The 27946-nt window shown below is 42.5% G+C and overlaps 2 protein-coding genes across 2 annotated transcripts in view; one reads left to right on the top strand and one right to left on the bottom strand.

The window, feature by feature from the left end:
* Positions 1–4764, bottom strand: part of Pdia3 (protein disulfide isomerase family A member 3) — a 26425-nt gene extending 21661 nt beyond the window's left edge. Inside the window, exon 1 of the mRNA XM_008848990.3 lies at positions 4457–4764. Coding sequence (XP_008847212.1) covers positions 4457–4620 — 164 coding nt within the window. The 5' untranslated portion in view covers positions 4621–4764. The remainder of the gene's footprint in view (positions 1–4456) is intronic.
* Positions 4765–4878: 114 nt separating this feature from the next.
* Positions 4879–27709, top strand: Catsper2 (cation channel sperm associated 2). The gene is given in 14 exon segments (XM_008849102.3): positions 4879–4966; positions 5929–6075; positions 7221–7394; positions 7784–7852; positions 16529–16701; positions 17169–17324; positions 17617–17741; positions 20461–20639; positions 20840–20939; positions 21202–21260; positions 23743–23998; positions 24235–24431; positions 24749–24916; positions 27509–27709. Coding segments are annotated over 13 exon segments (1833 nt in total). The 5' UTR covers positions 4879–4966; positions 5929–5930; the 3' UTR covers positions 27541–27709.
* Positions 27710–27946: the final 237 nt, after the last annotated feature.

The following is a 27946-nucleotide window of genomic DNA, read 5'->3' as shown; positions in this document are numbered from 1 at the left end:
TAATCCTTAAAAGATTTTAGGGTTACCTCTACAGAGGGGGGAATGTTAGAGTGGCCAAAAGTCCCATTTGAAAAAAAAAATCAAGAAGAAAAAGTACATGAAGTTATCAGAAAAAAAGTGATGGGAAGATATAGGAGGAGTTGGAGGAGAGGGAGTGGGTATGGATTGGATCAAAACATCTTATATACACGTATGAAATTTTCAATTATTTATTTTTTTAAAACAAATTTAATGGAAGATCTGGCCAGGCCTAGTGGCACACGCTTTTCATTCTAGCATTTGAGAGGCAGAGGCAGGTGGATCTCTGTGAGTTGAAGACAAACCTGGTTTACATAGTGAGTTCCAGGACAGCTGGGGCTACTGGGAGACCCTGTCTCAAAAAGACAAAAAAAAAAAAACCAAAAAACTACAATGTAAGTAGATATTGAGGACTTAAAAATAGCACTGACAAAATGCATTCTGACAACTACAAATATTTAAACAATATTATTTTCTCAGAGAAATTCGGACACTCCTATTCCTATAAATGTACAGATTAGCTGAACAAGGTAGCACTTGCCTGTAAGCCAAGTACTTTAGGAGGTGGAGGCAGGGGTATGAGTTCAAGACCACGTGAAATCTTGTGTCCAACAAAACAAAAATACAATTTCATAATGGAAACAGTGATCTGCAAAATCATCTGAAAACAAAATAAAAAAACACCTTTCACTTTTACTTATAAAATGAAAGGGGCAGCAAGGGAGACAGCTTAAAATGGGGAAGGAACCTAAGGTTTTACATGAGGTAGGAAAGCAATCTATCTCACTGAACTACATCCGTAACTTCCATTTTACTCCTTAAAAAATATTTACTAGGCTGGGCGTGGTGGCACATGCCTTTAATCCCAGCACCTGGGAGGCAGAGGCAGGCAGATCTCTATGAGTTCAAGGCCAGCCTGGTCTACATAGTGAGTTCCAGGACAGCTGGGGCTACAGGGAGACCCTGTCTCAAAAAGACCCCCCCCAAGAAAATTTACTAGTGGAAGCTGGAAGGATAGCTCAGTGATTAAGAGCACTGACTGCTCTTGCAGAGGACCGGGATTCAATTCCCAGCACCCACATGGTGGCTACAAAACATCCTTAACTCCAGTTCCAGGGGAATTGGATGCCCTCCTCTGAACTCCGTGGCAATGCATGACATGGGTGCACTCACATACATATAGGCAATATACTCATACATATAAAATTAAAAAAAAAAATTTACTAGTGCAGAAGTCAGTGTTCTTTCTGCCATGTGGGTTTTCAGGGATTGAATTCAAGTGGCAAACCCACTAAGCCACTCCACAGCCCCAGCTAACCTAGAACTTGCTATGTAGATTGGGCTGGCCTTGTTCTCAATGTAATCCGCTGGTCTCTGCCACCAAGCCCAGGCCCATTTTACTCTTAATAAGAATTCTTCAGGGCTGGAGAGATGGCTCAGTGGTTAAGAACACTGACTGCTCTTGCAGAAGACCCAGGTTCAAATCCCAGCACCCACACGGCAGCTAACAATTGTCCATAACTCCAGTCCCAGGGGATCCAACAGCCTCTTCTGACCTCCTTGGGCACTGCATGACAGTGGTACACTCAACTACACGCAGGCAATACACGCCTACACATAAAATAAAAATAATAAAATTAAAAAAAAAAAAAAAAAAAAATAAAAAAAAAAAAAAAAAAAGAAATCTCTAAGAGGGCCGGAGAGACGGCTTGACAGTTAAGAGCACTGGCTTTGTTTTCAGAGAACCACAGTTAGGTTCTCAGCACCCACATAGTGGCTAACAACCACCTGTAACTCTAAGTCTAGGGGATCCAATGCCCTCTTCTGACCTTCACAGGCATTGAATGCATGTGGTGCACTTATATACATGTGGGCAAAACATACACATAAAAGATTCTTAAAAAAAAAAAAAATTCTTCAAGGCCAGCTGGGGTGATGCACTCCTTTAATCCCAGCACTTAGGAGGCAGATGACAAGTGATCTCTTACGTTTGAGGCCAGCCTGGGTTACATAGCAAGTGCAACGCCAGCCAGCCAGGGCTACACAGTGAGACTCTGTCTCAGTATCTCCAGATATCTGAAGGCAGGACAGGATTTCAAAGCCAGTCTGGATTATATGAAACAAACAAACAACAAACTGGATTGGTAAAATAGATGACTAGGACCAGGGTTCAATTCCCAGTACCCACATGGTGCCTAACAACCATCCATAACTCCAATTCCAGGGGATCTGATACTCTCTTCTGATCTCTGCAGGCATTGCATGACACAGGCACACCTATATAAACCGATATACTCATAAACATAAGTTAAAAATAAAAAATTATAAAACAGATGACTATATAGAAATAAAAGTAGATTATTACTTCCTTGACTTCAGTCAGCTCATTCAGAAAAAACAATCTTTCTTGCCAGCCTTATAGTTTAATGCATGATGGGATATGTAGTTTTTTAAAATTTTTTAATTTTATGTACCTGCATGTAGGTAAGTGCACCCGTGTCATGCAATGCCCATGGAGGACAGAAGAGGCTGTCGGGTCCCCTGGAACTGGAGTTACAGACAGTTGTTAGCTGCCATGTGGGTGCTGGGATTCGAACCCGGGTCTTCTGCAAGAACAGTTAAGTGTTCTTAACCACTGAGCCATCTCTCCAGCCCTAGGATATGTAGTCTTAAGAGAAGCACGTACAACAATTTTAAGTAGAAAGACAATCTAGAAGCCAAGTGTGATGGTGCATTCTGGAGATAGAGACAAGAGGATCAGGAATTCAAGGCAAACTGGGCTTTAAAAAGAGAGACGACAGGACAGCAAGATTATGAGTTTGAGGTCAGCCTGGACTACATAGATGGACCTGTTTCAAAATAAATAAGAAAAAGCTTTAATTTTTTTTCAGTGCTGGGACTTGAACAAGCACAGGGCCCTGCACATACTAGGCAAACACTGAGCCTACAACTCAAATCCTTAACTATAAAAATTCTAGAATTAATGCCAGGCATGGTGGCACACGCCTTTAGTCCCAGCACTCGGGAGGCAGAGGCAGGCGGATCGCTGTGAGTTCAAGGCCAGCCTGGTCTACATAGTGAGTTCCAGGACAGCTGGGGCTATAGGGAGACCCTGTCTCAAAAAGACCAAAAAACAAAAATAAAAAAAATTCTAGAAATTCTGCTTTAAACTGTACAATTGCTCACAATTCTCCATCAAATCTATGACCCTTTAGTCAAAGCACAACCCAAGTGACACTCCCTCAAAGTTAACAGCATGATTATATAACTAGACAAGTTGTTTCTTATCTATAATGTGTAATCAGTACTGCCCCTCAGCCACCAGGATGCCCTGGTCACAAATGTTACAAGTTGAAACAAAATTTGCTTGATGCCTAACATATCCTTTCGATTTGGGGAGTTTTTAAAAGCCTCTTGAGTGTGACCATCAGTAAGTCAAAGGAGGTTGGGATGTGAGTATCTGCCGCCTGGGCCATAAGCAAAGGAAAGTGGCACATTAATTTTTTTTTGCTGGTACGTTCGAATACAGAGCTTTTAACAAAGGTCAATGTGCTGGGAAGGGGGAAAAGTACCAATACCTAGCAGGAAACAGGGAAAAATACAACCAGAGTTACTGATTTAAAATATTAAAGCAAGTAGCTTACTGTGGTACTGACTTGTACGTTAACTACCCCACCACTCTAGTTGACAAAGTCAGAAATCCTATTTGCTCCCCCTTTCCAAGTAGGTTTTTATTTGGTGGTCAATTCTCCCCTAAAGAATCTACACTTCTGCTAAATTAAATGACCCTGAAGTGGTATATTTCTCCAACACTGGTTACTTTTTCACTGAGAGTCTTTATCATTTTCCAGAATTCTTAATTAAATCTAATGAAATTATTCTCGTTCATTTACTCTTTTTGACAGTAGGCTCTGCAAACTTAATTGTAAACACTGTTAAGTCATGCCATGAACAAAGTAACTGCCTGGCTCAAGCAAGCACTGACGAACGTTCCCACTGAGTGACCTTGGCTGGAAACCAGCGCCTGCCGAGTGGGGGCAAGAAGAAAGGAAATATCCTAGGAGGCAAGGCCTCTCTGTCCACGCAGCTTCTTCCCTACGGCTCAGGGATGCCGGCCTGGTCAGCGCACCAGGAGGCGTTTACACTGACTCACCTAGAAACTGAAGATACAGATCGGAGGGGGAGGGGACGGTTAAAACCCTCGGCAAATAGGAAGTGCCGCAAGAGTGAGGATGTGGCCTGGCGCAGGGAGCTCGGGCTTTTCCTCTTTGGGTCTCGCCCCTCCATCATCAGCACCCGCGGCTTCCCGGGGATGGGAAAGCAGCCGGCCGCGACTAGGTCCGCAGGAAGGCAAAGGGCGCCGGTGCGGCGTAGGCCGAACGGCTCCCGCCCGGGGCCCCGCCAACCCTCCCTCCCCGATCCCGCAGCGTGGCCTTACCAGGGGGCGAAAAACTCCACCAGCATGAGCCCTGCCGAGCCCGTGTCGGAGACACGACTCTCGAAATTGTCGTCCGTGAGTTCCAACACGTCGGAGGCAGAGGCGAGGCGGGCCCAGGCGAGTAGCAGCGCCACGCCCGGGAAGAGCGCTAGGCTGAGGTGCATGGCGGCGCAACGCAACGCGGCGAGGCGAGGCGAGGCGAGGCGGGGCGGGGGCGGCCGGAGGGTCGGGGCCGGGGACTGAGGAGGTAGAGCTCGCGACCAGCACCCGCTACCTGCGTTCGCGCGTCTGGCCCAGGCGGACCTGCAGCCGGAGGTCCCAGCCCCCTAGGCCGGCTCGGGCCGCAGTGTGGCAGCTGCTGATTGGCTGTGCCGTGCTGCGTCCGGCGGGCGGACCCAGCTGGTAACCGCCGAGTGGCCGGCGCGCTGGGCGGGGCCTGGCATGCGAGGCGGAGCCGAGAAGCGAGTGCGGTGGTAAACGCCGCCCGGGTCTGGTCTTGTGGCGGAGCTGGTGCGGGTGTGGGAGGCGGCGGGTAACGGGAGGGCGTCGGGAAGCGGGGCTCAGCGGGCCCCAGTGCGTCCTGAGTGCGGGGAGTCGGGCGGAGGGGGTGGACGCCGAGGCGGAGGGGTGAAGTCAGGGCTGAATGGGCGGAAGAGCCGGGCTGAGGTGAGGCCCAGACGCGGGCGTGGAGCGGAGGAGGCTCTGTCCTCTCGCCCACACCCACCTACTCCCCAACGCTGGGCGCGCAGACACCACACACTAGGAACAGAGGGCACGTTTTCAAGATGCCAGGCTTTGCTTCGTCTAATTTCAGTCGGGTTTTCTTTCGAGGGTGATCACCCTACATCCTGCCGCTGCCCCCACCTCAATGCCTGGTTTCCTCAGGTCCGCGTGGGGCCTGGATTCTTTGTCTAGCCCTGGGGCGCCTGCTCTGGTAGCTGCTTCCTTTGTACTGATTTTTCTTCTTTTAACCCAGAACCTTGTACAAGGCCAGGCAAGTGATCTCTCACTGAATTAGTTGCTCAGTTGTCTTTTGACTTTACTTTGAGACAGGGTCTGACCAAGTTGCCCAGTCTGATCTTGAAGTCATTCTATAGTTCATGCAAGGCCTTGAACTTTCTACCTTCCTGCCTCCCGAATAGCTTGGACTGAAAGTTTGCCACCAGGCCCAGCTTTTACTGAATTTTTAAAAAAGGAGTATTTAATTACAAATGCTGTCAGAAAGTGAAAGTACCTGACACTTGACTATGGAGTGTCTCTTAAGACTTTTAGTCTTTTGTTTAAATAAAAGAACCCCCAACCAAACAAAAAACCTTACGTCTCAGTGTGTGTGTGTTCTCCCCAACTGCTCACAGTTCTTACATATGGGCTTCTTTAAATCTCTTAAAGACAAAGAGGGGGGTGGGAAACAAACCTTGTAATCGTGGTGCAACTCTTAACGAAATAACCCGATTCTTGTGTTTTCTAAACAGCTATGGTTACTCTTCAGCAACAAGGACACTTAAAACTGGCCAGAGCTGATGCTATTTGCTCACGTCTCATCGACACTTTCTCTCTCATAGAGCATTTGCAAGGCTTGAGCCAAGCTGTGCCACGGCACACTCTCCAGGAGATAACTGGTTAGCAGCCTGTTCTGTCACCACACTAAATTTAGTATTCCTGTTCACATCTTCCAAAAAACTAGGAAGCATACTTAAGGATGGAGCTAGGTATGGTGGTACATGCTTGTAACACCAGCACAAGGGTGACTGAGGCAGGGAAATCACAAGTGTGAGGCCATTCTGGGCTATATAGCAAGGTCCTGGTTAAAATAAATAATCAGGCCCGGCGTAGTGGCGCATGCCTTTAATCCCAACACTTGGGAGGCTGAGGCAGGCGGATCTTTGTGAGTTCGAGGCCAGCCTGGCCTACATAGTTCCAGGCCAGCTGGGGCTACAGGAGACCCTGTCTCAAAAAGACAAAACAAAACAAAAAAAACAATACAAATAAGCTTGGGGTGGTGGTACATGCACCCAGCACTTGGGAGGCAGAGGCAGTTGGATCTCTGTGAGTTCAAGGCTACCCTCGTCTACATAGTTTCAGGCCAGCTAGGGCTACAGGAAGCCTCTGTCTCAAAAAATAAATAAATAATGGGACCAGTGATGGCTTCGTGGGTAAAGGTACTTGCTGCCGTGTCTAAAGACCTGACTTCAATCTTTAGAGCCCACATGGTGAGAGAACTGACTCCTACAAGTTGGCCTCCACATATACATATATTCAAAGTAAATGCAAAAATACTACAAATAACAATAAAGGAAAATTTAGGGAATACTGGTTTTGGGTGCTAGTTGGGAAACTACCCTAGACTTGATAAAGTCAATAACTTTAAAATAAAGTTTATAAAGTTTCTAAATGAAACTCTTAGGATCCAGGAGATAACACCACTCTCTTTTAGGCCTAGTCAAGTAACTTTGGCTGACTTGAAAATTTTTCCACCAAAGATGTTTAAAACTTTGAGATTTGTACCTCCTGCTTTTATTCACTAACATGGTCAGTATTAGTCATAATACATTTTCACTTCAAACAAGATTCTTAGATGCTTTGAAAAAGCAGTTTACAAGGTGAGCCCTTGCACTTGGCCCATTATCTTACCAGTATCCCTAATCCTGACCTGCTTTTCATGGCCCCTAAAAAGGAAGGTAGAGCCTCCCTTTATTGCCCAATATTGAATCCACCTCCCAAGTAGTTGGGACTATAGGCATCCTGTATTTTTTCCTTGTTACAGATCCTTCCCGTCAGAAGAAGCTCATGATGGGAGATCAACATCAGCTAGTACGCTTCTCCGTAAAGCCTCGACATGTGGGGCACGTTTCTCATGCCCAGCGAATGCTGAGCAGGCTTCCTGTGCGGTGCAGTTGGAGACCACCTCTTTCCTTGTGGGCTGGATGGGTTCTTGCGAGTATCCTTTCATATCACTCTTTTTTTAAAAAAAAAATTTATTTTTATTTTATGTGTATGCACGTATTGCCTGCATGTAAGTGCACCCATGTCGTGCAGTGCCCTTGGAGGACAGAAGAGGCTGTCAGATCCCCTGGAACTGGAGTTACCGACAATTGTTAGCAGCCATGTGGGTGCTGGGATGTGAACCCGGCAAGAACAACCAGTGTTCTTAACCACTTAGCCATCTCTCCAGCCCCCATATCACTCATTTTTATCCTTAGCTGTTCATCAAATGCTTAGTGACTTATTTTTTTCCTCTGAAATTCTCACATCTTACATTGTTTTTATTATTTCAGCTATATAAATGAGAAAGAACTCTAATCTGTATGTTTCCTTAAGAGAACACAGGTCCTATCTTCTCAAATTTCATCATCTCCCTCATCTTTTTGAATACAATTGTACTGATGGTCGAAATAGGTGAGACCTGACACTGAATGAAAAAGAAATGTGTAGAAAATAGTTTTCTTGCAACCTGATCATTTAAAAAAATTTTTTTTTCTGTGTATGTGTGTCTAGCCTGCATGTAGGTAAGTGCACTCGTGCAATGCCCGTGAAGGACAGAAGAGGCTGTCGGATCCCCTGGGACTGGAGTTACAGACAGTTAGGTGCCATGTGGGTGCTGGGATTCGAACCCAGTTCTTCTGCAAGAACAGTGTTCTTAACCGCTGAGCCATCTCTCCAGCCCCCCTAACCTGATCTTTGACGTAGTCAAAACAGTTTCCAGAGCAAAGATGCATCTCTTTCAAAATCGGCTATCAATTTTTAGGTTCACAGTTAATATAGTTATACAGTATTGTACTCAGTATAAACCCTATGAGACATAAAATTGAATGAGGTTTTAACCTTTAAAAAAGATCTCCAGCCGGGCGTGGTGGAACACGCCTTTGATCCCAGCACTCAGGAGGCAGAGGCAGGAGGATCTCTGTGAGTTCAAGGCCAGCCCGGTCTACATAGTGAGTTCCAGGACAGCTGGGGCTTCAGGGAGACCCTGTCTCAAAAAAAAAGATCTCTGTTTCATTTTAAAATACACTGTTTCATACAGAAAAACTCATTTTTAATGCTACTAACACTTAGATGTTTGTACATGTTTCTCTAATCTCTAGGCATCCTAACCTGATCATTTTATATTTTCAAATATCATCTGAATTGTGATGGGGAGTTGAGTGAGGGTTGTGTTCCAGTTTATAGTCAGTGCCTTCTATCTGGCCTTACACAGTGAAACAGCAAGGTAGCACTTTATGGCCTTAAAAAATGTTTATTTATTGGTCTTTTTAAAACAGGGTCTCCCTGTAGCCCCAGCTGGCCTGGAACTCACTATGTAGACCACGCTGGCCTTGAACTCACAGAGATCCACTTGCCTCTGCCTCCCAAGTGCTGGGACTACAGGTGTGTGCCACCATGCCTGACTTATTTATTTATTTATTTTGAGACAGGGTCTCATGTAGCCCACACCAGCCTTGAACTCCATATATAGTCAAAGATGACCTTGAATTCCTGATCCTCCTGCTTCCTTCTACCTCCTAAGTTCTGAGATTATATGTGGGTACCACGACTCCTACCTGAGTAAATGATTCTAAAACCATTTACAAGTTATATGAAATGTCTTAACAGAGTCACTTGAGCTCATTTGCTCATTAACTCAAATTGCTCAGACCAGAAGTGGTGGTGGATGCCCTTAATCTAGCACTTGGGAGGCTGAGGCAGCGTTATGAGTTAAGGCCAGCTTGGACTATATAATGAGACTCGTCTCCAAAATGAAGTTCATAAAAACTGCTTAGAAATGAAAGAAGTACTCATTTGTTTTATCCTCACTGCCCCTGGAAGTTTCCCACTTAGTTTTGTGTGTGTGTGTGTGTGTGTGTGTGTGTGTAAGAGAGAGAGAGAGAGGGAAAGAGACAGAGAGAGAGAGAGTCATATAGCCCATTCTGACCTCAGACTCAACAATGTAACTGAGGGTGACCTTAAACTCTTGATTCTCCTGCCTTTACTTCCTACTACTGAGATTACAAGCATGTCTACCATGCTGGGTTTACGGGAGTGGTAAAGATTGAGCCTAGAGCCTTTTGCATAATAGGCAAGCACTCTGTCAACTGAGTTATATCCCTAGCCCTTATTTTTGAGACAGTGTCACAGTGTAGCACAGACTAACCTGAAATTGATGACAGTCCTGTTTCAGCTCTCAAATGCATTTGTTGTGGTGTGTGTGTGTGTGTGTGTGTGTGTGTGTGTGTGTGTGTGGTATATATGTGTATGGTGTATGTGTATGGGTGTATGTGCCCATGTTCACGTATGCTGAGGCCAGAGGAATTCATCAAGTGTCCTCCACAGGTTTCCTCTAACCACTGTGTAGTACAACTTAATATCCTCAATATCATTGTTAGGTCAAATAGATCCCTTTATCCATTACTAGGAAAAGAAAACTAACAAATTGCAAAGATGAGTATGAGTATGTTAGAAGAGGTTATGGTAGGTTTGTATTGAAGAGCTGTTAGTAGCCAAGCATGGTGGTGCACACCTGTAATTCCAGCACTTGGGAGACACAGGCAAGAGATCAGGAGTTCAAGGGCAGCCTCAGCTACATAGTACTTTTGAGGTTAGGCTGAGTGATACAAGACCCTGTCTCAAAAGGAACAAAAAAGACACATATGCACAAAAAAGCATCTCAGTATCTATAAAATAGTGATAGTTTTCATATGCTAGTTTTAGGAAAAGGATTTTTTAAAATATATTATTTTTTATGTGTATGAGTATATTACCTACATGTATGTAAATGCACCCGTGTAATGCAGTATCCACATAAGTCAGAAGAGGGCATCAGATACCCTGAAACTGGAGTTATGGACAGTTGTTAGCTACCATGTAGGTGCTGGGAATCGAACCTGGGTCCTCTGCAAGAACAGCCAGTGCTTTTAACCACTGAGCCATCTTGCCAGCCCCAGGAAGAGGATTGTTATACTTGAAAAGCATAATCAGATTGCAGCGAATTTAGGAAAATGTAATGGAAACCAGACAATTAAGGCATTAAGGACCCTAAAGATATTTAGATATTTTTAAAAACTTATTTTTTTTTTTGGTCTTTTTGAGACAGGGTCTCCCTATAACCCCAGCTGTCCTGGAACTCACTATGTAGACCAGGCTGGCCTTGAACCCACAGAGATCTGCCTGCCTCTGCCTCCTGAGTGCTGGGATTAAAGGCATGCGCCACCATGCCCAGCTATTATTTATTATTTTTATTTTATGTGTATGAATGTTATGCCTGCGTGTAGGTAAGTGCACCCATGTTGTGCAATGCCCCAGGGTGGACAGAAGAGGCCGTCGGATCCCCTGGGACTGGAGTTATGGACAGTTGTTAGCTGCCACGTGGGTGCTGGGATTCATATACAGGTCTTCTGCAAGAACATTCAGTGTTCTTAACTGCTGGGTCATCTCTCCAGCCCCTTAGATATGTTTTTAATGGAGCAGACATTATGGAAGATATTTCAGCTCTTCCATTAAAGTCCTTAGGGGAGTCAGCAAGATGGCTCTAGTTCTTTTGGCCTCAAAACCTGATAAACCTGAGTTTGGTCCTTGGGTCCCATGTGATGTAAGGGGAGAGCCAACTCCCAAGGGTTGTCCTGTTTTCCACATGTATGCAGTAGCATATGTGCCTTCCACACTAAACAAATAAATATAATAAAGTTGTTAGGTATTAATGTTCTAATTTGATACTGCATTTCTTATTTTCAAGTATTTTATCAGTCTTTTTAATTTTTTTGTTTCTGTCTTTTTGGTTTTTTATATTTTGTTTTAAAAATATTTACCAATACCATGCTTTTTTTATTTATTTATTTATTTATTTATTTATTTATTTATTTAGGTCTTTTTGAGCTACAGGGTCTCCCTGTAGCTCCAGCTGCCTGGAACTCCCTCTGTAGACCAGGCTTGCCTCGAACTCACAGAGGATCCACCTGCCTCTGCCTCCTGAGTGCTGTATTTATTTTTAAATTTTACAAAAACTATTGAGAATTTCATACATGTATATAAGGTGTTTTGATCAAATCCATGCCCACTCCCTCCCCTCCAACGTTCCCCCCCTCTGAAGAGGTAATCCTAAAATCTTTTAGGGATTAGATACAAGCTCCCAAATACTTTTGACATTTTTGGCCTTTGGAACAGAGTATGTTGCTAACAGGCCTAAGGATATTTAGAATTTTAGCCAAGAAACTGGCTACATTTCTTTGGGGTCTTTTTATCCTAACCTCCTATTCTTATCACGCCATCCTCTGATGGGGTTACCCAAATTGCCAATAGGGAATAGGGATGCAGACCGCTTTGGCATCTTCCATGCTGAACAGGGATGCAGGATGAGGCAATTGGAGTACCCCTTCAGTGGGTCTATCTAAAAGACTCCCAAATTGCATAACTCTTGTCTCTAAGAGAAAAAGAAAGTCCTTGAATCATGAATAAGAGATGTAAAGGAGAAGTAAAGGCAAGAGTAATTAGCATTACAAATTCTAGACAGGGAACTAGAAAAAAGTCAGCAGGGCAATTTTTGAATGTTCATATAAGAGTCCATTGTAGTTTCTTGACAAGGGCTTCCAAAAGCATCCCTCTATTAGGTTCTTTTGCATTTTTCTTTGGCTTCCAAGACTGGACTAGTTGGCTGGGAAGAGTGGCTGGATACTCAGGTGAGGGTCCAGTGACCCTGTTTGGCACTACTTTAATTAATGAACACAACTGTCAACAAGCTCAATTGTGACTGTTTAGCGATCAGGCTCAGCCGAAGTCATGATGATGGTAGTTATTTCATGCAGAAGGGACTGCTGTATAGCATCATCTTATTAAAAGGACCACCACGTGGAGGCAGGATCCGGGGGCTGTCAGGCAGTCCCCTGGGTTCTCAGGCCTTCTGGTAGTTGGAGGCCAGAGGGAGGCCAGAACCTGGCACTCTCTGGTGGTCTGCTGAGCTCCGAGCCGCTACCCCATGGAGGTCCGAACCTACCCTCTCAGGCTGTCTGCTAGGGTACTCAGCCTTAGCCCACCAAAGCCAGATCTGCCCCCTTTTATTTTTTTATGTTTATGAGTGTATTGTCTGCAGGTATATGAGTGCACTCATGTCCTGTAGTGTCCCAGGAGGTCAGAAGAAGGTATCAAATCCCCTGGAACTGGAGTTATAGACGGTTGTTAGGTGCCATATGGGTACTGGTTGAGACAAGATATCCCTGTATCCCTGACTGGCTTGGAACTCACAGAGATCTGCCTGCCTTGGGATTAAAGACATGCCTTAACCACATCTAGCAGGATTTTATCAATCTTATTTTCATATCATAACATGATCAAACCAATTATCTCATTTTAATCTTGTATAAAATGAAAATTGTTTTAGCTCAAAGTTGGAGTGCTTGCCTAAAAGCCCTGAATTTGGTCCTCAGCACTTCAAACAAAACAGAAAAAAAAATTAAAAAATGCTTATTGTGCTGGGGCTGGAGGGATGGCTCAGAAGTTGAGAACACTGAATGGTCTTGCAGAAGATCCAGGTTCAGATCCCAGCATCCACGTGGCAGCCAACAACTGTCCGTAACTCCAGTTCTAGGCGATCTGACGCCCTCTTCTGACCTCTGCAGGCATTTCATGACACGGGTGCACATCCATACATGCAGGCAATACACGCATGTACATAAAATAAAAATAATAAAATTTTTTAAAAAGTTTAAAAAATGCTTATTGTAATTGCAAACACTGTTTAAACTCATGAGTTACAAGTTGTGATTTTTTTCAACATTAGCTGTTGTCTTTAGTGGAACATATACACAGATGACAGTGTGCTGCTCTCTTCAATGATGCTGGACTTTCCTTACAGCCAATGTAAACTTACCTGATATTCTATGAGGTAGTCAACTGATACTGCTATTGTACTAAATAGGAAGTAGCAATACAAGACTGCCATCTTGAAAACTATCTTGTCAAGAAAAATCAAATACATTTTCCTGACCTGTTTGGTTAAATTGCTGTTTTCTCTCGAGGGGAAGAATGTCCAAGTGTAAAGTTTCACCATTAATTCAAGACAATGGCTAAGATTCCTGGTTGGACTGCACTGGGATTCTTGGCTCTGTTTGCAATAAGATTCCTTTGTCTTGGGGCAGGAGAGAGATGGATCAGCAGTTAAGAGCACTGACTGCTCTTGCAGAGGACCTGGGTTCAATTCCCAGAACCCACATGGCAGCTAACAACCACCTGTAACTCCAGTTCCAGGGGAATCTGACACCCTGTTCTGACCTCCTTGGGCATTGCATGACACAGGTGCACTTGCATACATGTAGGCAGTACATACATGGGTGTACTTACAAACATTCAGGAAGTATATATAACATAAAATTTTTTTTTTGTCTTTTTGAGACAAGGTCTCCCTGTAGCCCTAGCTACCCTGGGACTCGCTTTGTAGACCAAGCTGGCCTAAAACTCACAAAGATGCACCTGCTTCTGCCTCCCAAGTGCTGGAATTAAAGGCATGTGCCACCATGCCCGGCATAAATTTTTTTTTTTTTGGCCTTTTTGAAGCAGGGTCTCCCTGTAGCCCCAGCTGTCCTGGAACTCACTATGTAGACCAGGCTGGCCTTGAACTCACAGAGATCCACCTGCCTCTACCTCCCAAGTGCTGGGACTACAGGTGTACACCACCACGCCTGGCAATTTTTTTTTCAAAGATTCCTTTGCCTTTCTAAGGCAGTCTTAAGTTTTTTGGTTGTTTGTTTTGTTTATTTTAAAGACATTATTTAATTTATGTGCATGTGTGTGAGCCTGCATAAGTTTATGTGTACCACATGTTTGCAGGAGCTGGAGGAGGCCAGAAGAGGGTATCAGATACCCTGGAACTCAAGTTCTGGGCAGTTGTGAACTGGCATGTGGGTGCTGAGAACTAAACCCTTGTCCTCTGTAAGAGCAGTAATTGCTGTTAACCACTGAGCCATCTCTCCAGCCCTGTTTGTTTTTTGAGTTAGGATCATACTGTGTAGCCCAGGCTGGCCCAGAACTTGCTCTCTAGCCCCAGGACAGCTGTCCTGATCTCAGTTTCCCTAGTACTAACTAGATTATAGGTGTTCACCACTAAGCCGGAGTTTGTTTTGTGTCTTGCTGTCAGTTCTCATTGCATAGTCTGGACTGGCCTGTTGTTCACCGTGTAGCCTGAACTGGCCTTGAATTTACAATCCTCCTTCCTCAGCCTTCCAAGTAGTAGAATGAAAGAATAGTTCTATTTTCATCTCCAGATAATACATGTTTTTACCAGTTGATGCAGCATTGGAGGCAGTCAGCTTTGCACATATTGTCTTGCTTACACAATTGCTGCTATTTGTTCTCTGAACTACTTTGAGTTCATTTAGGCTCTAAAAATCATCCTTTTTTTCCCAGAAAGTACAAGATTTACTGTTTGTTTGGCATACTCAGGCTATCAGATTCTTTCTTCTCTTTGAGATTCTTTAAATGGCTCCATTCTTTATGTACTACTATTTTTTTTTCTTTTGTCTTTTTGAGACAAGGTCTCCTTGTAGCCCTAGCTGGCCTGGAACTCATTATATAGGCCAGGCTGGCCTTGAACTCATAAAGATCTGCCTTCTTCTGCCTCCCAAGTGCTGGGATTAAAGGCATGTACCACCATGCCTGGCTACCCACTCCTATTTATGAAGGCAAAAATTGAATAAACATTGTTGCATTCTGTTTTCCAGACATAAATATAGTCCTCAGTGCCTTCTAGTAGTATAATCCCTTTGCTTCTGAGAGCCAGAATTTATTCTTTTTTAAAAAATTACATTTAGCCTGGCGTGGTGGTGCACGCCTGTAGTCCCAGCACTTGGGAGGCAGAGGCAGGCAGATTGCTGTGAGTTCAAGGCCAGCCTGGTCTACATAGTGAGTTCCAGGATAGCTGGGGCTACAGGGAGCCCCTGCTTCAAAAAGACAAAAAAAATTAATTAAAAAAATATTTATTATTTTATATGTATGAGTGTATTGCCTGTATGTATGTGAGTGCACGTGTGTCGTGCAGTGCCACAAAGGTCAGAAGAGGGCTTCAGATTCCCCTGAAACTGGAGTTAAGGATGGCTCGTAGCTGTCATGTGGGTGCTGGGAATCAAACCCGGGTACTTATTTACCTCTAAGAAAGAAAAGTCATCCTAGAACACATCAATTGTAAAAGGCTATTGAAACTTCAGAGTTTTTAAAAGTGACAAATTGCCTCTTAGAATTAGAGAAACATTTTAGATGAAGAAAGCAAATAGCCTACAAATAAGCATAGTGTGGTTTCATTGATTTTAGAGAGAGGCTGACCATCTATGAAGTTGTAGGGCTCTTTTTGTCAATCCAGCTCAGGATAAAATTTTGCCAGAGAAGAAGGGGAAAGAAAGCTAAGGACCAAGTGATTTCATATTATTCAACATGCCCCACAAATCTGGCCTCTTATTTCCACCTTCCTTATAATGTACTTTACATATCATGGTTCTGCATTTTCATTCTATTTGCAAAACCCATTGCTTTCCTATGAACATAAGGGCAAATGTCACAGTATAGCAGATGGTAGGGGTATAGTAAGGAGGGAAATCCTGTGGTGGTTGTGTGAGCCTAGAAAGGTAGGAAGTGAGCTGTAACTGTTAGTCATACCAGTATTAAAAGGACATGAGGTGTAGCTGGTTTTCAAGGACAATTTGGCCCTATATTTCACAGGTTGAAGCAACAGTGGTAAGAATAGAGACTCGGGCTGGAGAGATGGCTCATCAGTTCAGAGCACTTGCTGCTCTTGCAGAAGACCCAGGTTCAATTCCCAGATGGCACCCACATGGTGGTCCACAACTGTCTTTAACGCAAATTCCAGGGAAATTTGACACTCTCTTCTGACCTCTTTGGTCATTGGACAACATGGATGCACTTATGCACGGATGCATGTATGTAAATACATGCAAGCTCATCAGACACATACACTCATACACACATACACATAACAAAAATAAAAGAAACTCAAAGAGAAATGGAATAGTAGTGATCACAACTCTGGTTTATAAGTGATCATCCTCCATCATCAGTATATCACTTCCTTAATCTTTATTCCTTCCTTGTTCTTTCTTACAGAATTGCTGGAATCCACAAATACCAAACTGTGGCCATTGAAGCTGACTTTAGAGGTGGCAGATTGGTTTATTTTGTTTAGTTTTGTCTTGGAGATCCTTCTAATGTGGCTGTCCAGCTTTTTTCTCTTCTGGAAGAATGCCTGGAATGTCTTTGACTTTGTTGTTACTATGTTGGTAAGGATAGATAGCCTAAGGATTAGTCAGTTGGAGTAGTCATGTGCTTAAGTAAATTAAAATAGTGACAACAAAATCCCAGAAAGAAATACATAGACACTCATCTAATTTGCATTTTTTTCTTCTAAAAGTAATTGTAGAAATTGTCATTAGGAACAGGTTAAATTCTAATCACTTCAACCCCTAAAATAATATCTGCCAATTACCTAAGTGCCAGGTGTTGTTTTAACTGTATTAATCTTTTATGTTTCATAACAACTCAATGAGAGGAACACTACTTTTAATCCCCTTTTTATAGCTAAGCAAGTTGAAATAGTTTAGCATTGAAAGGATGAATAGGAGACAGTTCCCAGAGAATACTATTCAATAATCATGCCCAGGGAACTATGAAGAAGATGGGACGAAGAAGGGGCAACTGTGCCTGGATGCTTTTGGGTAAATTTATTCACCACCTGTGTTTCCCACAGTCCTTGCTTCCTGAAATTATGAAGTTGATAGGAGTCTCAGGAGAGTCAGTGTGGCTGCAGCTGCTGAGGATCTGCCGTGTACTGAAGTCTCTCAAACTGTTTGCACGATTCCGTCAAATTCGAGTTATTATTTTGGCTCTGATGAGGGCCCTGAAGGTGATTTAAGTGTTCAAACTAAAATGGGCTTGTGGGGCAAGGTAGATAGACATGGGATTTAAGAGTTAAGATAAAAAGTTAAGATGAGACAAATCTAGGTGGGTCAAAGAAGGTCATAAAAGAGCCTGTGAAATGTTACTGGATGAGAAAGGACAGGAAATAAACTGTTTAATAATAACTTGGCTCTGGGATGGAAGTCAGGCTTTGGTGGGAGATAGCTAGGTGGGCTTGATTGGGCTGTTGGGGATCAGCCTAGTTTGGGCCTCTCTCTGACTTGAATCATGGTCTCTAGAGCATGACCTTCCTCTTGATGTTGCTGCTTATCTTCTTCTACATTTTTGCTGTGACTGGTGTCTACTTCTTTGAAGATTACTCTCGTTCAACTCTTGAGAACCTGGAATACAACATGTTCTTCTCGTAGGCATGGGAAACCTGGGTGAGGGGAGAGAATTTGGGTTAGATAAGAAGCTCATCCAAAGTGCAGAAATACAAAAATAAAGTCTATTGTAAGAAACCGAAATAGAACACAAACAGAGGAAAAGGGAAAGTGGTGGAAGAGCGAGTAGTGTTAGCTTTGATCTTGGGGTTAGGACAATTAGTTCTGGTTTTCTTTGGAACTTTACAAATTTAAACACTTGCTTGAGCTGGGCATGGTAGCACATGCCTTTAATCCCAGCACTTGGGAGGCAGAGGCAGGTGAATCTCTGTGAGTTTCAGGCCAGTCTGGTCTACATAGCGAGTTCCAGGCCATCTGGGACTATAGGGAGACCCTGTCTCAAGAAGACCGAAAAAAATTTTTTTAACATTTTTCTCATCTACCACCTTTAAATACAGTATACTCCAGTATTTAAGCCCAGGTTTATGACTCAGTTATCTTTTTTCCCCCCTTAGGCTAGCCATCTGATGCCCTCTTTTGGCTTCACCTGCACACACGTGTGCATACACACAGACAGACACAGATATATATATGTATATATATTCATATATATATATATATATATATATATATAATGAATAAAAATTTTTAAAGGGCTGGGATGTACTTGGTAGTAGTAGTGTACCCAGTGGTAGTAGAGTGCTTGTCTAGCATGTATAAGACCTTAATACCAGAAAAGAAAAAAAATACAAGAATAAGGCCAGCAAGATGGCTCAGTGGATAAAAGCACATGCTTGTTCAAACCTGGAAAATGAGTTTAATCCCTGGAACCCACATAAAGTTAGGAGGAGAGAACCAACTCTGCAAAATTGTCTTCTGGCCTCCACATGTGTGCTGTGGCATGTGTGCCCACACAGAGACATCCTACAAACAAACACATACACTAAAAAGAAAGGAAAAAAAAAAAACAGGAATAATTACAGTACTACCTCAAAAGAGTATGGAGATAAATGAGGTAATGCAATCTCTGGAGCTGGAGTTACAGTTGGTTATGAGCAACTGTTGTGAGTGCTGGGACTTGAACTCAGGTCCTCTGTAAGAGCAGTATGCTCTCTTAACCACTGACCCATCTTGTCTGCTCCCCCTTTCTCAGACTCCTTTTTCTACATTTTTTTTTATTATTGCTTTGAAAATTTTTAAAATTTATTTATTTTGGTCTTTTTTTTTTTTTGAGACAGGGTCTTCCTGTAGCCCCAGCTGTCCTGGAACTCACTATGTAGACCAGGCTGGCCTTGAACTCACAGAGATCAGCCTGCCTCTGCTTCCTGAGTGCTGGGATTAAAGGCATGTGCCACCACGCCTGGCTTTAAATTTATTTTTATTTTATGAGTGTTTTGCCTGCATCTAAGTGCACCATGTGCAGTGCTTACAGAGACCAGAAGAGGATGTTGGATCCCCTGGAAGTTAGTGACTATTGTTAGCACCATGTGGGTTCTGGAAACTGAACCTGGATCCTCTGCAAGAGCAGTCTGTGTCATCTTAGCAGTGCTAAGCCATCTCTCCAGCCCCCCTTTTTAAGACTCTTAGCAGGTAGTTTTGTAAATGAAACAGGGTGTGTTAGGAACAGAGTGTAGTGGCTCATACCTATAATCTTAGCACTAGATAAACAGAGGCAGGAGGATTGCCACAAGTTCCAGGTCAGTGTGGTTGATGTAATGAGTTTTAGGCCAGTCAGGGCTACATAATGAGACTTTGTCACAGATAAAAATACGCTTACTAACAAAATAACCAATATATGGGAACCACATAGAAAAGAAGAAAGATTTAGATACTTTGTTTTTGTGGACAAAAGATTTCAGAAAGGTATTTTTTTTCAATAGCAGGCATTAAACCCAGAGGCTTACACATGCTAAGCAAATGCTTTATGATGAAACTATACCCTCTAGCCCCCAAATAATTCATTTATAATTATGTTAATTTGCACTTAAAATGTTCATTTTTATAAACATTATGTGGAATCACATATCCATTTCTTTGCCAAATACTTCATACCAGTAAGTTGGATAAGAATGTTTGCTAAATTTCTTCTGTTATATAAAATCCATAGAGTAATAGAGAATGAACTTAGAAAAAGATGTAGTTGGTGATGTATTCATCTTTTAAAAATGTAGTCGGGAGCTGGGCATGGTGGTGCACACCCTTAATACCAGCACTCCAGAGGCTGAGGCAGGAAGAGCTCTGTAAATCCAAGGCTAGCCTGGTCTACATAGCAAATTCCAGGCCAGCGGCTAAGAGTACTTGCTCTGGCAGAGGACCCAGGGTTCAGTTCCAGCACCCACATGGCAACTAACAACTATTGGTAGCTTCTGTTTCAGCACCCACATGGCAGCTAACAATCACCTGTAACTCCAGTTCCAGGGGGAAATCTTATGCCCTCTTCTGGCCCGTGAGGGAGTTGCACACAGGTGCATTTACATACATGTGGGCAAAACACTCAGAAAATTAAAATAAAAAAATTCAGTCAGTATTTATTTATTGAGAAAAATGCCGCCATCAGGACTAATGGAATATTGAGAGGAAAACATAATAAAAGTGATTTCATAGTGAAGAATAATGAACTAAAATAGTGATTTTGGAAAAGAGCCAAGGCCAGAGTATACTTGGGAAAAAAGCCCTTACGTTGCTTTAAGGATAAGAATGATATACGTTCTGAGAGGTTTAGGTCCCTGCTTCTATACATTCACATTCTGCTTTCTGTAGGGACCTCCTGAATTCCCTAGTGACAGTGTTTATTCTCTTCACCTTGGATCATTGGTATGCAATGCTTCAGGATGTCTGGAAGGTGCCAGAAGCCAGCCGTGTCTTTAGCAGCATCTATGTGATCCTTTGGTTGTTACTTGGCTCCATTATCTTTAGAAATATCATCGTAGCCATGATGGGTAAGTACAGAGGAGATGCAACTTGGCAGGAGGGGTAGTAGGAAGAAACTGACAGTTGGGGTTGGTGGATTGTGGATAGAGAACCCAGTGTAGCAAGGAGATTTGAATATTGGAATGGATATGTCACTTGGTTTCTCCTCAAGTCTTCTCCCTGGTCTAGTCACTACCATCTCCCAACTCCTAATGGCCCTTTGGGGCAGTTACTAACTTTCAGAATATCAGGAATGAGCTCAATGAGGAGATGATACACTTGGAAGTTCAATACAAAGCTGATGTATTCAAGCGGCGGATTATCCAGAGGTCAGCCCTCCATGTATTCAAACCCAATGTTATTTCTCAGGGGCTTTGTGACCTCATTCCCTGTTTCTTTTCCTTGGACCTGTGACACCATTTTTCCCCCAGAGTTAAAAAGTCCCCCATGTAGTGTTTCTTCATCTACTATGAGGTCTCTCTACTCTTTCCTTCCCTTCACTATTATTGCTGATCTGAGTTCTTTTTTGCCCCCTTATTGCACTTCTGCAGAATAGTAGATTTTTCAAATTTTCATTTCTTTTCTTTGCAGGAGACAAAACTTATCTCCTGAAGCAGCAAGGTAAATTCGTAGTAAAATGGATGACAGGAGTTAGGAGTTTGTATGTGAATTGGGTTGGGAATAGGTGTAGGAGTAGAAAATGGAAATCTCCAAAGATGAAGATTTGCCCTGAGAGAGAATCAGTTGATTGAGTAACTATTTGTTGTAATCAGTTTGCTGGTGGTCCTCAAAATTATATGTTCAAGTTCTAACCATCTGAAACTTGTGAATGTGTCTATTTAGAAAAGGGCTTTTTGCAAATGTGATTAAGCTAAGGATCTAGAGATGCAGTCATCCTGGATTATTCAGGTAGGCCTTAAATTAGTGACAAGAATCCTTGTGAGCTACCAAGGCATAGCAACAGAGACTAAGAGAAAGTATATTTTTGTTGTTGTTACTCTATTTTGGGACAGAATCTCACTGTGTAGCTTAGGCTGACCCTGAACTCAAAAATCCTCCCACCTCCCTCTCCTGAGTACTAGGATTACAGATTTGTACTTTTAAGCCTGGGCTAAGAGAAGGCCATGTGAAATGGGGATGGAGATTAGAATGATACAGTCATAAGCCAAGGAAAGCTGAGGAACACCAGACAGCTACCAGAAGGTACAGAGGCTAGTAACCTTCCCTTATTTTGGTTTTAGAACTCTGACTTCCAGAATTGTGGCAGATTATATTTTTGTTGTTTTAAATCACAAATTTATGGTAATTTATTACAGCCATAGGAAACTAATATAAATACCTTCAGTGTGATGGATACTATTCTAGACTCTGAATATTTAGCAATAAATAAGACAGCAGGGAAGAGATAAACTATTTAATCATTAAAAATAATTATTGAGGGGTTGGAGAGATGGCTCAACAATTAAGAGCATTGGCTGCTTTTGCACAGATCTGAGTTTGGTTCCTAGCACCCTCATGGTAACTCCAGTTCCAGGGGATCTGATACCTTCTTCTGACCTCTGCAGGAATTGCATGACACAGGTACATTTACATACATGGGGCAAAACACTCATACAAATAAAAATCAATAAATTGGGGTGGAAAGATGGTTCAATGGTTAAGAGCACTGGCTGTTCTTGCAGAAGACCCAGTTTCGAATCCCAGCACCCACATGGTCGCTAACAACTGTTCATAACTCCAGTTCCAAGGGATCCGGTGCCCTCTTCTGACCTCCACGGGCATTGCACAACACAAGTGCACTTACATACATGCAGGCACAATACATACATAAAATGAAAGTAAATTAAGAAAATAATTATTGACTACTTAGGAGGTGCTTAGGATAATCCTGTTGATGTGTTAGTAGAGGTAAAGGGACTATAAACAATGGACATATGCATAATATATGTCAAAATGTATAAACAGTTGGAAATTTTAACTTAGACTAGGTTAAGAGGGATTGAAAGTGAAGGATGGGGATTGTATATGGGTTATAGAGGTTTGGGAGAGGGTTTTGTTTTTAGATAAGGTTTCACTATATAGCTCAGGCTGTCTGTGAACTCACTATGTAGCTGAATAGCTGGCTTTGAGCCATCATGTCTGGCTATGGGTTATAGATTTAAGCAGGGTAATCAAGGTATCTTCATTGAAAGTGTAATATGTGAGCAAAAACTTGAAGGAGCTGAGGGGATTTCCATGTAGCTATCTACGAAAAGAGTGTTAGTAGCAGAGAGAATACCTTCTACAAAGATTCTAAATTGGAAGGATGCTAGTGTGTTTCAGAAACAGTAATGAAACCATTGTGACTGGAGCAGAAAAAGGGTGACAAGAAATGGGGGTCAGAGAGATAATGAGACAGGAGCCTAATTCTGCAGGGTTCTAGGTAGTCACTGTAAAAACTTAAGACTTTTACTTATAGCATAATGGGAAGCAGAGAAGAGTAGTAACATGAAGTGACTTACATTAAAAAATACTTTAAATGCCAGTTACTGTGTTGATAGACTGTGAAAGAATGAGCAGAGGGCCTGGAGAGATAGTTCAGAGGGTAAGAGCACTGGCTGCTCTTGCAGAAGACTTGAGTTTGAATCTCAGCACCCACATGGTGACTAACAACTGTTCGTAACTCCAGTTCCAGGGGATCGGATGCCCTCTTCTATCCTCTACAAGCATTACAAGACATGGGTGCTCTTTACATACATGCAGGCATAACACTCATGCACATAAAACAAAACAAAACAAAACAGGGAATAAGTAGAGAGATCATTTAGGAGGCAATATTACTGTCCAGGCAGGTGGGGATGATGGTTCAGACTAGGGTCATGTCAGTGAAGTAGTACAAAAAGATCTGTTTAAAGATAGAGACAACAGGATTTCTTGATGAACTGAATATGGGAAAGAAGAGAAAAGTTAAGGATGACATACCAGGCATGGCTGAGATGAGGCATACCTAAGCTTAGAGTTTGAGAGTAGTCTGGCTCTCAAAGCCTTCGATCAGAGCTTTAGAGGATGGCTAGGACCAGAACTAACATAATGAATGAACTGTCACATCTTGTAAGTGTATTTGAAGCAATAAAAATTACTTCATGTACAGAGAAGCCAGTCAAAGAAAGATCTCTGAGGACTTATCAGAAGCTTCTAAAGAGGAGTCTGAAATCAGCGTGGCTGAAGAAGGTGCTGCTGAGCACACTGATGCTGAGCACAGTGCTACTGAGCACAGTGATGCTGAACACAGTGATGTTGAACGAGGTGATACTGAGTGCAGTGATGCTGAACACAGTGGTGTTGAACGAGGTGATACTGAGTGCAGTGATGCTGAACACAGTGATGCTGAACAAAATAAGGCCAAAAAGTATATGAAAGATTCTTCAAAAAAAAAATCATCAAAAGCAAAAGTTTACCCATCTTCCTCTTCCACCTCCTCTTCAGCCTCTTATGGTTCTTCCTCTTCACAGCATTCTGACTACACTGATGAGTAGAATAGTTTCTTTCATTTGAATTCAGATTCTTCCTCTCTATGAGACATCAGTTTTTGTTTTGAGTCAGGGTCTTGCTGCACTGAGGCCCAGGCTGTCCTCAAATTTTCAGTCTTCCTGCCCTAGCCTCCAAGTGCTGGGAATATGGGCATGCACAAAATATCCAGATAATACTAGTGATCATGTCCTCCTCTTTTTCTTCCTCCTTCTCCTTCTCCTCTTCCTCTTCTTCCTCCTTCTCCAACTCTCAGTCTTCCTACCCTAGCCTCCAAGTGCTGGGAGTATGGGCATGTGCAAGTTATCCAGATGGTAGTAGTGATCTCCTCCTTTTCCTCCTCCTCCTCCTCCTCCTCCTCCCCATCTTTCCTTTCCTCCTGCTCCTCCTCTTCCCCCTCTTTCTTCCCCTCCTATTCATCCTCTTCTCCCTCTTTCCTCCTCTTCCTCATCCTCATCCTTCTCCCCATCTCCTCCTCCCTGTAAGACAGGGGCTTACACGGCAGCCCAGTCTGGCCTATAACTCATTATATAACCCCAGAAAGCCTAATGTCTCAGCAAGTGCTGAGGTTACAGGTGTGTGCCTCCACACCCAGCTTAGGCATATTTTTAAGACTCATTCTTCCCTACAGATAAGTTGGATTGGGAGACTCTTGTGCATGAGAATCTGCCTGGGCTAATGGATATGGATCAGGATGACCGTGTTGTTTGGCCTAGAGATTCACTCTTCCGATATTTTGAGTTACTGGAAAACCTTCAGTATAACATAGAGGAGCGCAAGAAGTTACAAGAATTTGCAGGTAAGGATTTAACACAGTTCCAGGAGTTAAGCATATTGGGATAGCAACTTAGCCTCTCAATTATTGCCTCACATTTAAAAAAAGCAAATTCTTGGTTGGTTATCTATCACGCTCTGGGCACGTGTCCCTATTTCTTCTTAGAGAGGAGCTAGAAATTTGACTTCTCCACCAGGGGGTGCTCAAGTCTTAAGAAGTTTTAAAACTTGTTTCCCAAGAGGCTAATATCCAGTTCCTCTTGTTGAGAATCAGGCCAGTGGGGTTCTTGCTGAGTTGTGCAGCCCATTCCCTTGTCTATGTATTTCTTCTCTTTGAAGGCCACATTTCAGATCTGAGCAGTCAAGCTCAGGCTCACGTTAGAAAGCTATGAGGAATAGAAGAGCCCACAAATACCCACTACCCCACACCTCCATAGAGGCTTATAAATCAAACTTCTCTTCTAGCAACTCCTTCTGGTGTTAGCCTTGACCGAAGTATATGATTCAAATAGTAGAGTTTGATATAAGCTGGGAATTATCTGCTCAAAATTATTTTTTCCTACATTTTACTATTTGGAGATTGAATTACAAAATATTTTCAAAAATACAACAAAATCTATGAGTTAGGGGCAGTTTTGTTTTTTAAAAATATTTTATTCTTATTTTATGTGTATACTCGAGTGTATCGCCTGCATGTAGGTAGGTGCACCCACATTGTACAATGCCCGAGGAGGTCAGAAGAGAGAGTCAGATCCCCTGGAACTGGAGTTACAGATAGTTGTTAGCCACCATGTGGATGCTGGGAATCAAACCCAGGTCCTCTGCAAGAGCAGCTAGTTCTCTTAACCACTGAGCCATCTTTCTAGCCCTTTGTTTTTAGTTTTGTTTTATTTTGAGACAGAGGCTGGCTGGCCTGGAACTTACTATATATATGCTAAGCTTACCTCAAACTCATAATGATCTACCTACCTCTGCCTCCCAAGTGCTGGGATTAGGCAGTTTTGTTTTTAATATGGTTAGTGTTGTTTGAGTTTCTTCCTCATATTCTACAAAAATGAACCTAATATGAAACTAAGAATTAGATAGCAGGATTTGTGTGTTCATGTACATTTGTGTGCATAGGTGCATGCATGTGTGTTTGGTAGCACAGAAGGGTAATAAGAATGTATAACATTTAGGGACTAGCATGATGGCTCAACAGGTAAAGCATGCTTGCTGCCAAATATGACAACCTGAATTTGATCCCCAGGACGCACATGGTGGAAGGAGAGGACCAATTCCTGCAGGTTGTCCTCTGACTGCCACATAGTGTGACATAGGAACACACATGCACATGCACACAATAAATAAATGTAATAAATTTTTTTCTAAGATAGCAAGGAATTTAGGGAAGGATGTCAAAGATAGCCTTAGTTTATAACAGAATGTTTCCTGAAGGTAATTCCATTCTTGTTAGTCATTCTTAGTCCTGCCTTAGTAGGAAGAAAAGATGAAAGATGAAGGAGGAGTAGAAAGTGGTTTCCTTAGATTTTGTTTTGCTTTGTGAGATTCAGTCTCACTCTTAGCAATTCACCAGGTAGCTGTCTAATCCAGATTGGGCTCAAACATGCAGCAATCTCCTGCCTCATCTTCCCAAAGAAGAGCTCAAATTTCTCTGAAAAAAATTTTAAGCTTTCATACAAGTATAGAATAGATATTCAGTATATTCCCTCATGTATTTCTGACCTCCCTTTTCTCTCTACTCCTGTTAGTCATCTTTTTAAACATTATTTATTTATATTTATTTATTATGAAGGGTGGTGGGTGGAGGTTAGAGGACAACTTTCAAGAGTCAGTTCTCTCCTTCCATTATATGAGTTTTGAATCAAACTGAAGTTGTCAGGCTTGGCAGCAACAGTCTTTATCCACTGAGCCATCACCCTGCTGGTCCCTATTAACCTCTTTGTCCACCAGATAGTTTTAATTTTTTTTTTTGAGACATGGTCACATTATGTATACCTGACTGGCCTAGAAGCCTGCTGGCTATGTAGACAAGGCTGGCTTCAAAGTAACAGAGATGCACAGCCTTCTGCCTCCCTAGTGCTAGGATTAAAAGTGTGTGCCACCACACCTAGCTTGCTTCTACTTTTATATCATATATACATGCATTTTTAAAAGATATATTTATTTTTATTTTATGTATATGAGTGTTCTGCCTGCTTGTATATATGTGCACTACTTGTGTGCCTGGTGCTCAAGGAGGCCAGAAGGGGGGCATCAGATACCTTGAAACTGTAGTTACAGATAGTTGTGAGTCACTATGTGGGTGCTGAGAACTGAACCCAGTTCTCTGTACAAGTGACAAATATTCTCAACTGCTGAGCCATATCTCCAGCCCCATGCATGAATTTATATATCTGTATAAAATATAGGAACCAAAACTGAGAGGAAATATATGATACCTTTCCAAGATTGCAGAGCCTAGATCTTGATTAACTAGTTGATGGTAAAGAGAAGGTAGACTGGAGTAGCTTAGCTTCATTTAGAGTAAATGTTAGTCAAGATTTGTATAGGAATCTAGCACCCAGAAAAACTCTCCAGCCTTACAATCTGTTTTTTGATTTTTGTTTTTTTATAGTACAGGCACTAATGAATTTTGAAGACAGGTAAAGCTTACAACAGATGGCTTCTGTATCTTTGGGCCCAGCAAAAGATATGAAGGGAATAGTTGGAAATAGAGAATTCAGTATATAAATGTCTAATAAAGACTGCTAATAAATACTTCTGGTAAGTTAACTAAATATTTTTCTAATATGTAGATGTTACTAAAAGGCAAAAAAGTTTCTTCAAATGCCAGTGGAGCCTATGCTTCTTGGCACTCTCTGCTCTGTCTACAGTTCCTGATCTGACTTTTTTTTGTCACAGGCTCTCACTAAGTAGTACTGGATGGCCTGTAACTCACTATGAAGACCTTGCTGGCCTCAAACTCTGAGATCTGCCTGCCTCTGCTTCCTGAGTGCTGGGATTAAAGGTGTGCACCACCAGGCCCCACCTCTGATCTCTCTTTGACATTGTC

The sequence above is a fragment of the Nannospalax galili genome, unplaced genomic scaffold (assembly GCF_000622305.1).
Source record: "Nannospalax galili isolate Female #2095 unplaced genomic scaffold, S.galili_v1.0 scaffold732, whole genome shotgun sequence".
In the NCBI taxonomy this organism is placed as follows: domain Eukaryota; kingdom Metazoa; phylum Chordata; class Mammalia; order Rodentia; family Spalacidae; genus Nannospalax; species Nannospalax galili.
Note: the sequence above shows the minus strand (reverse complement) of the source record. Positions and strands in the feature narration are given on the sequence as shown.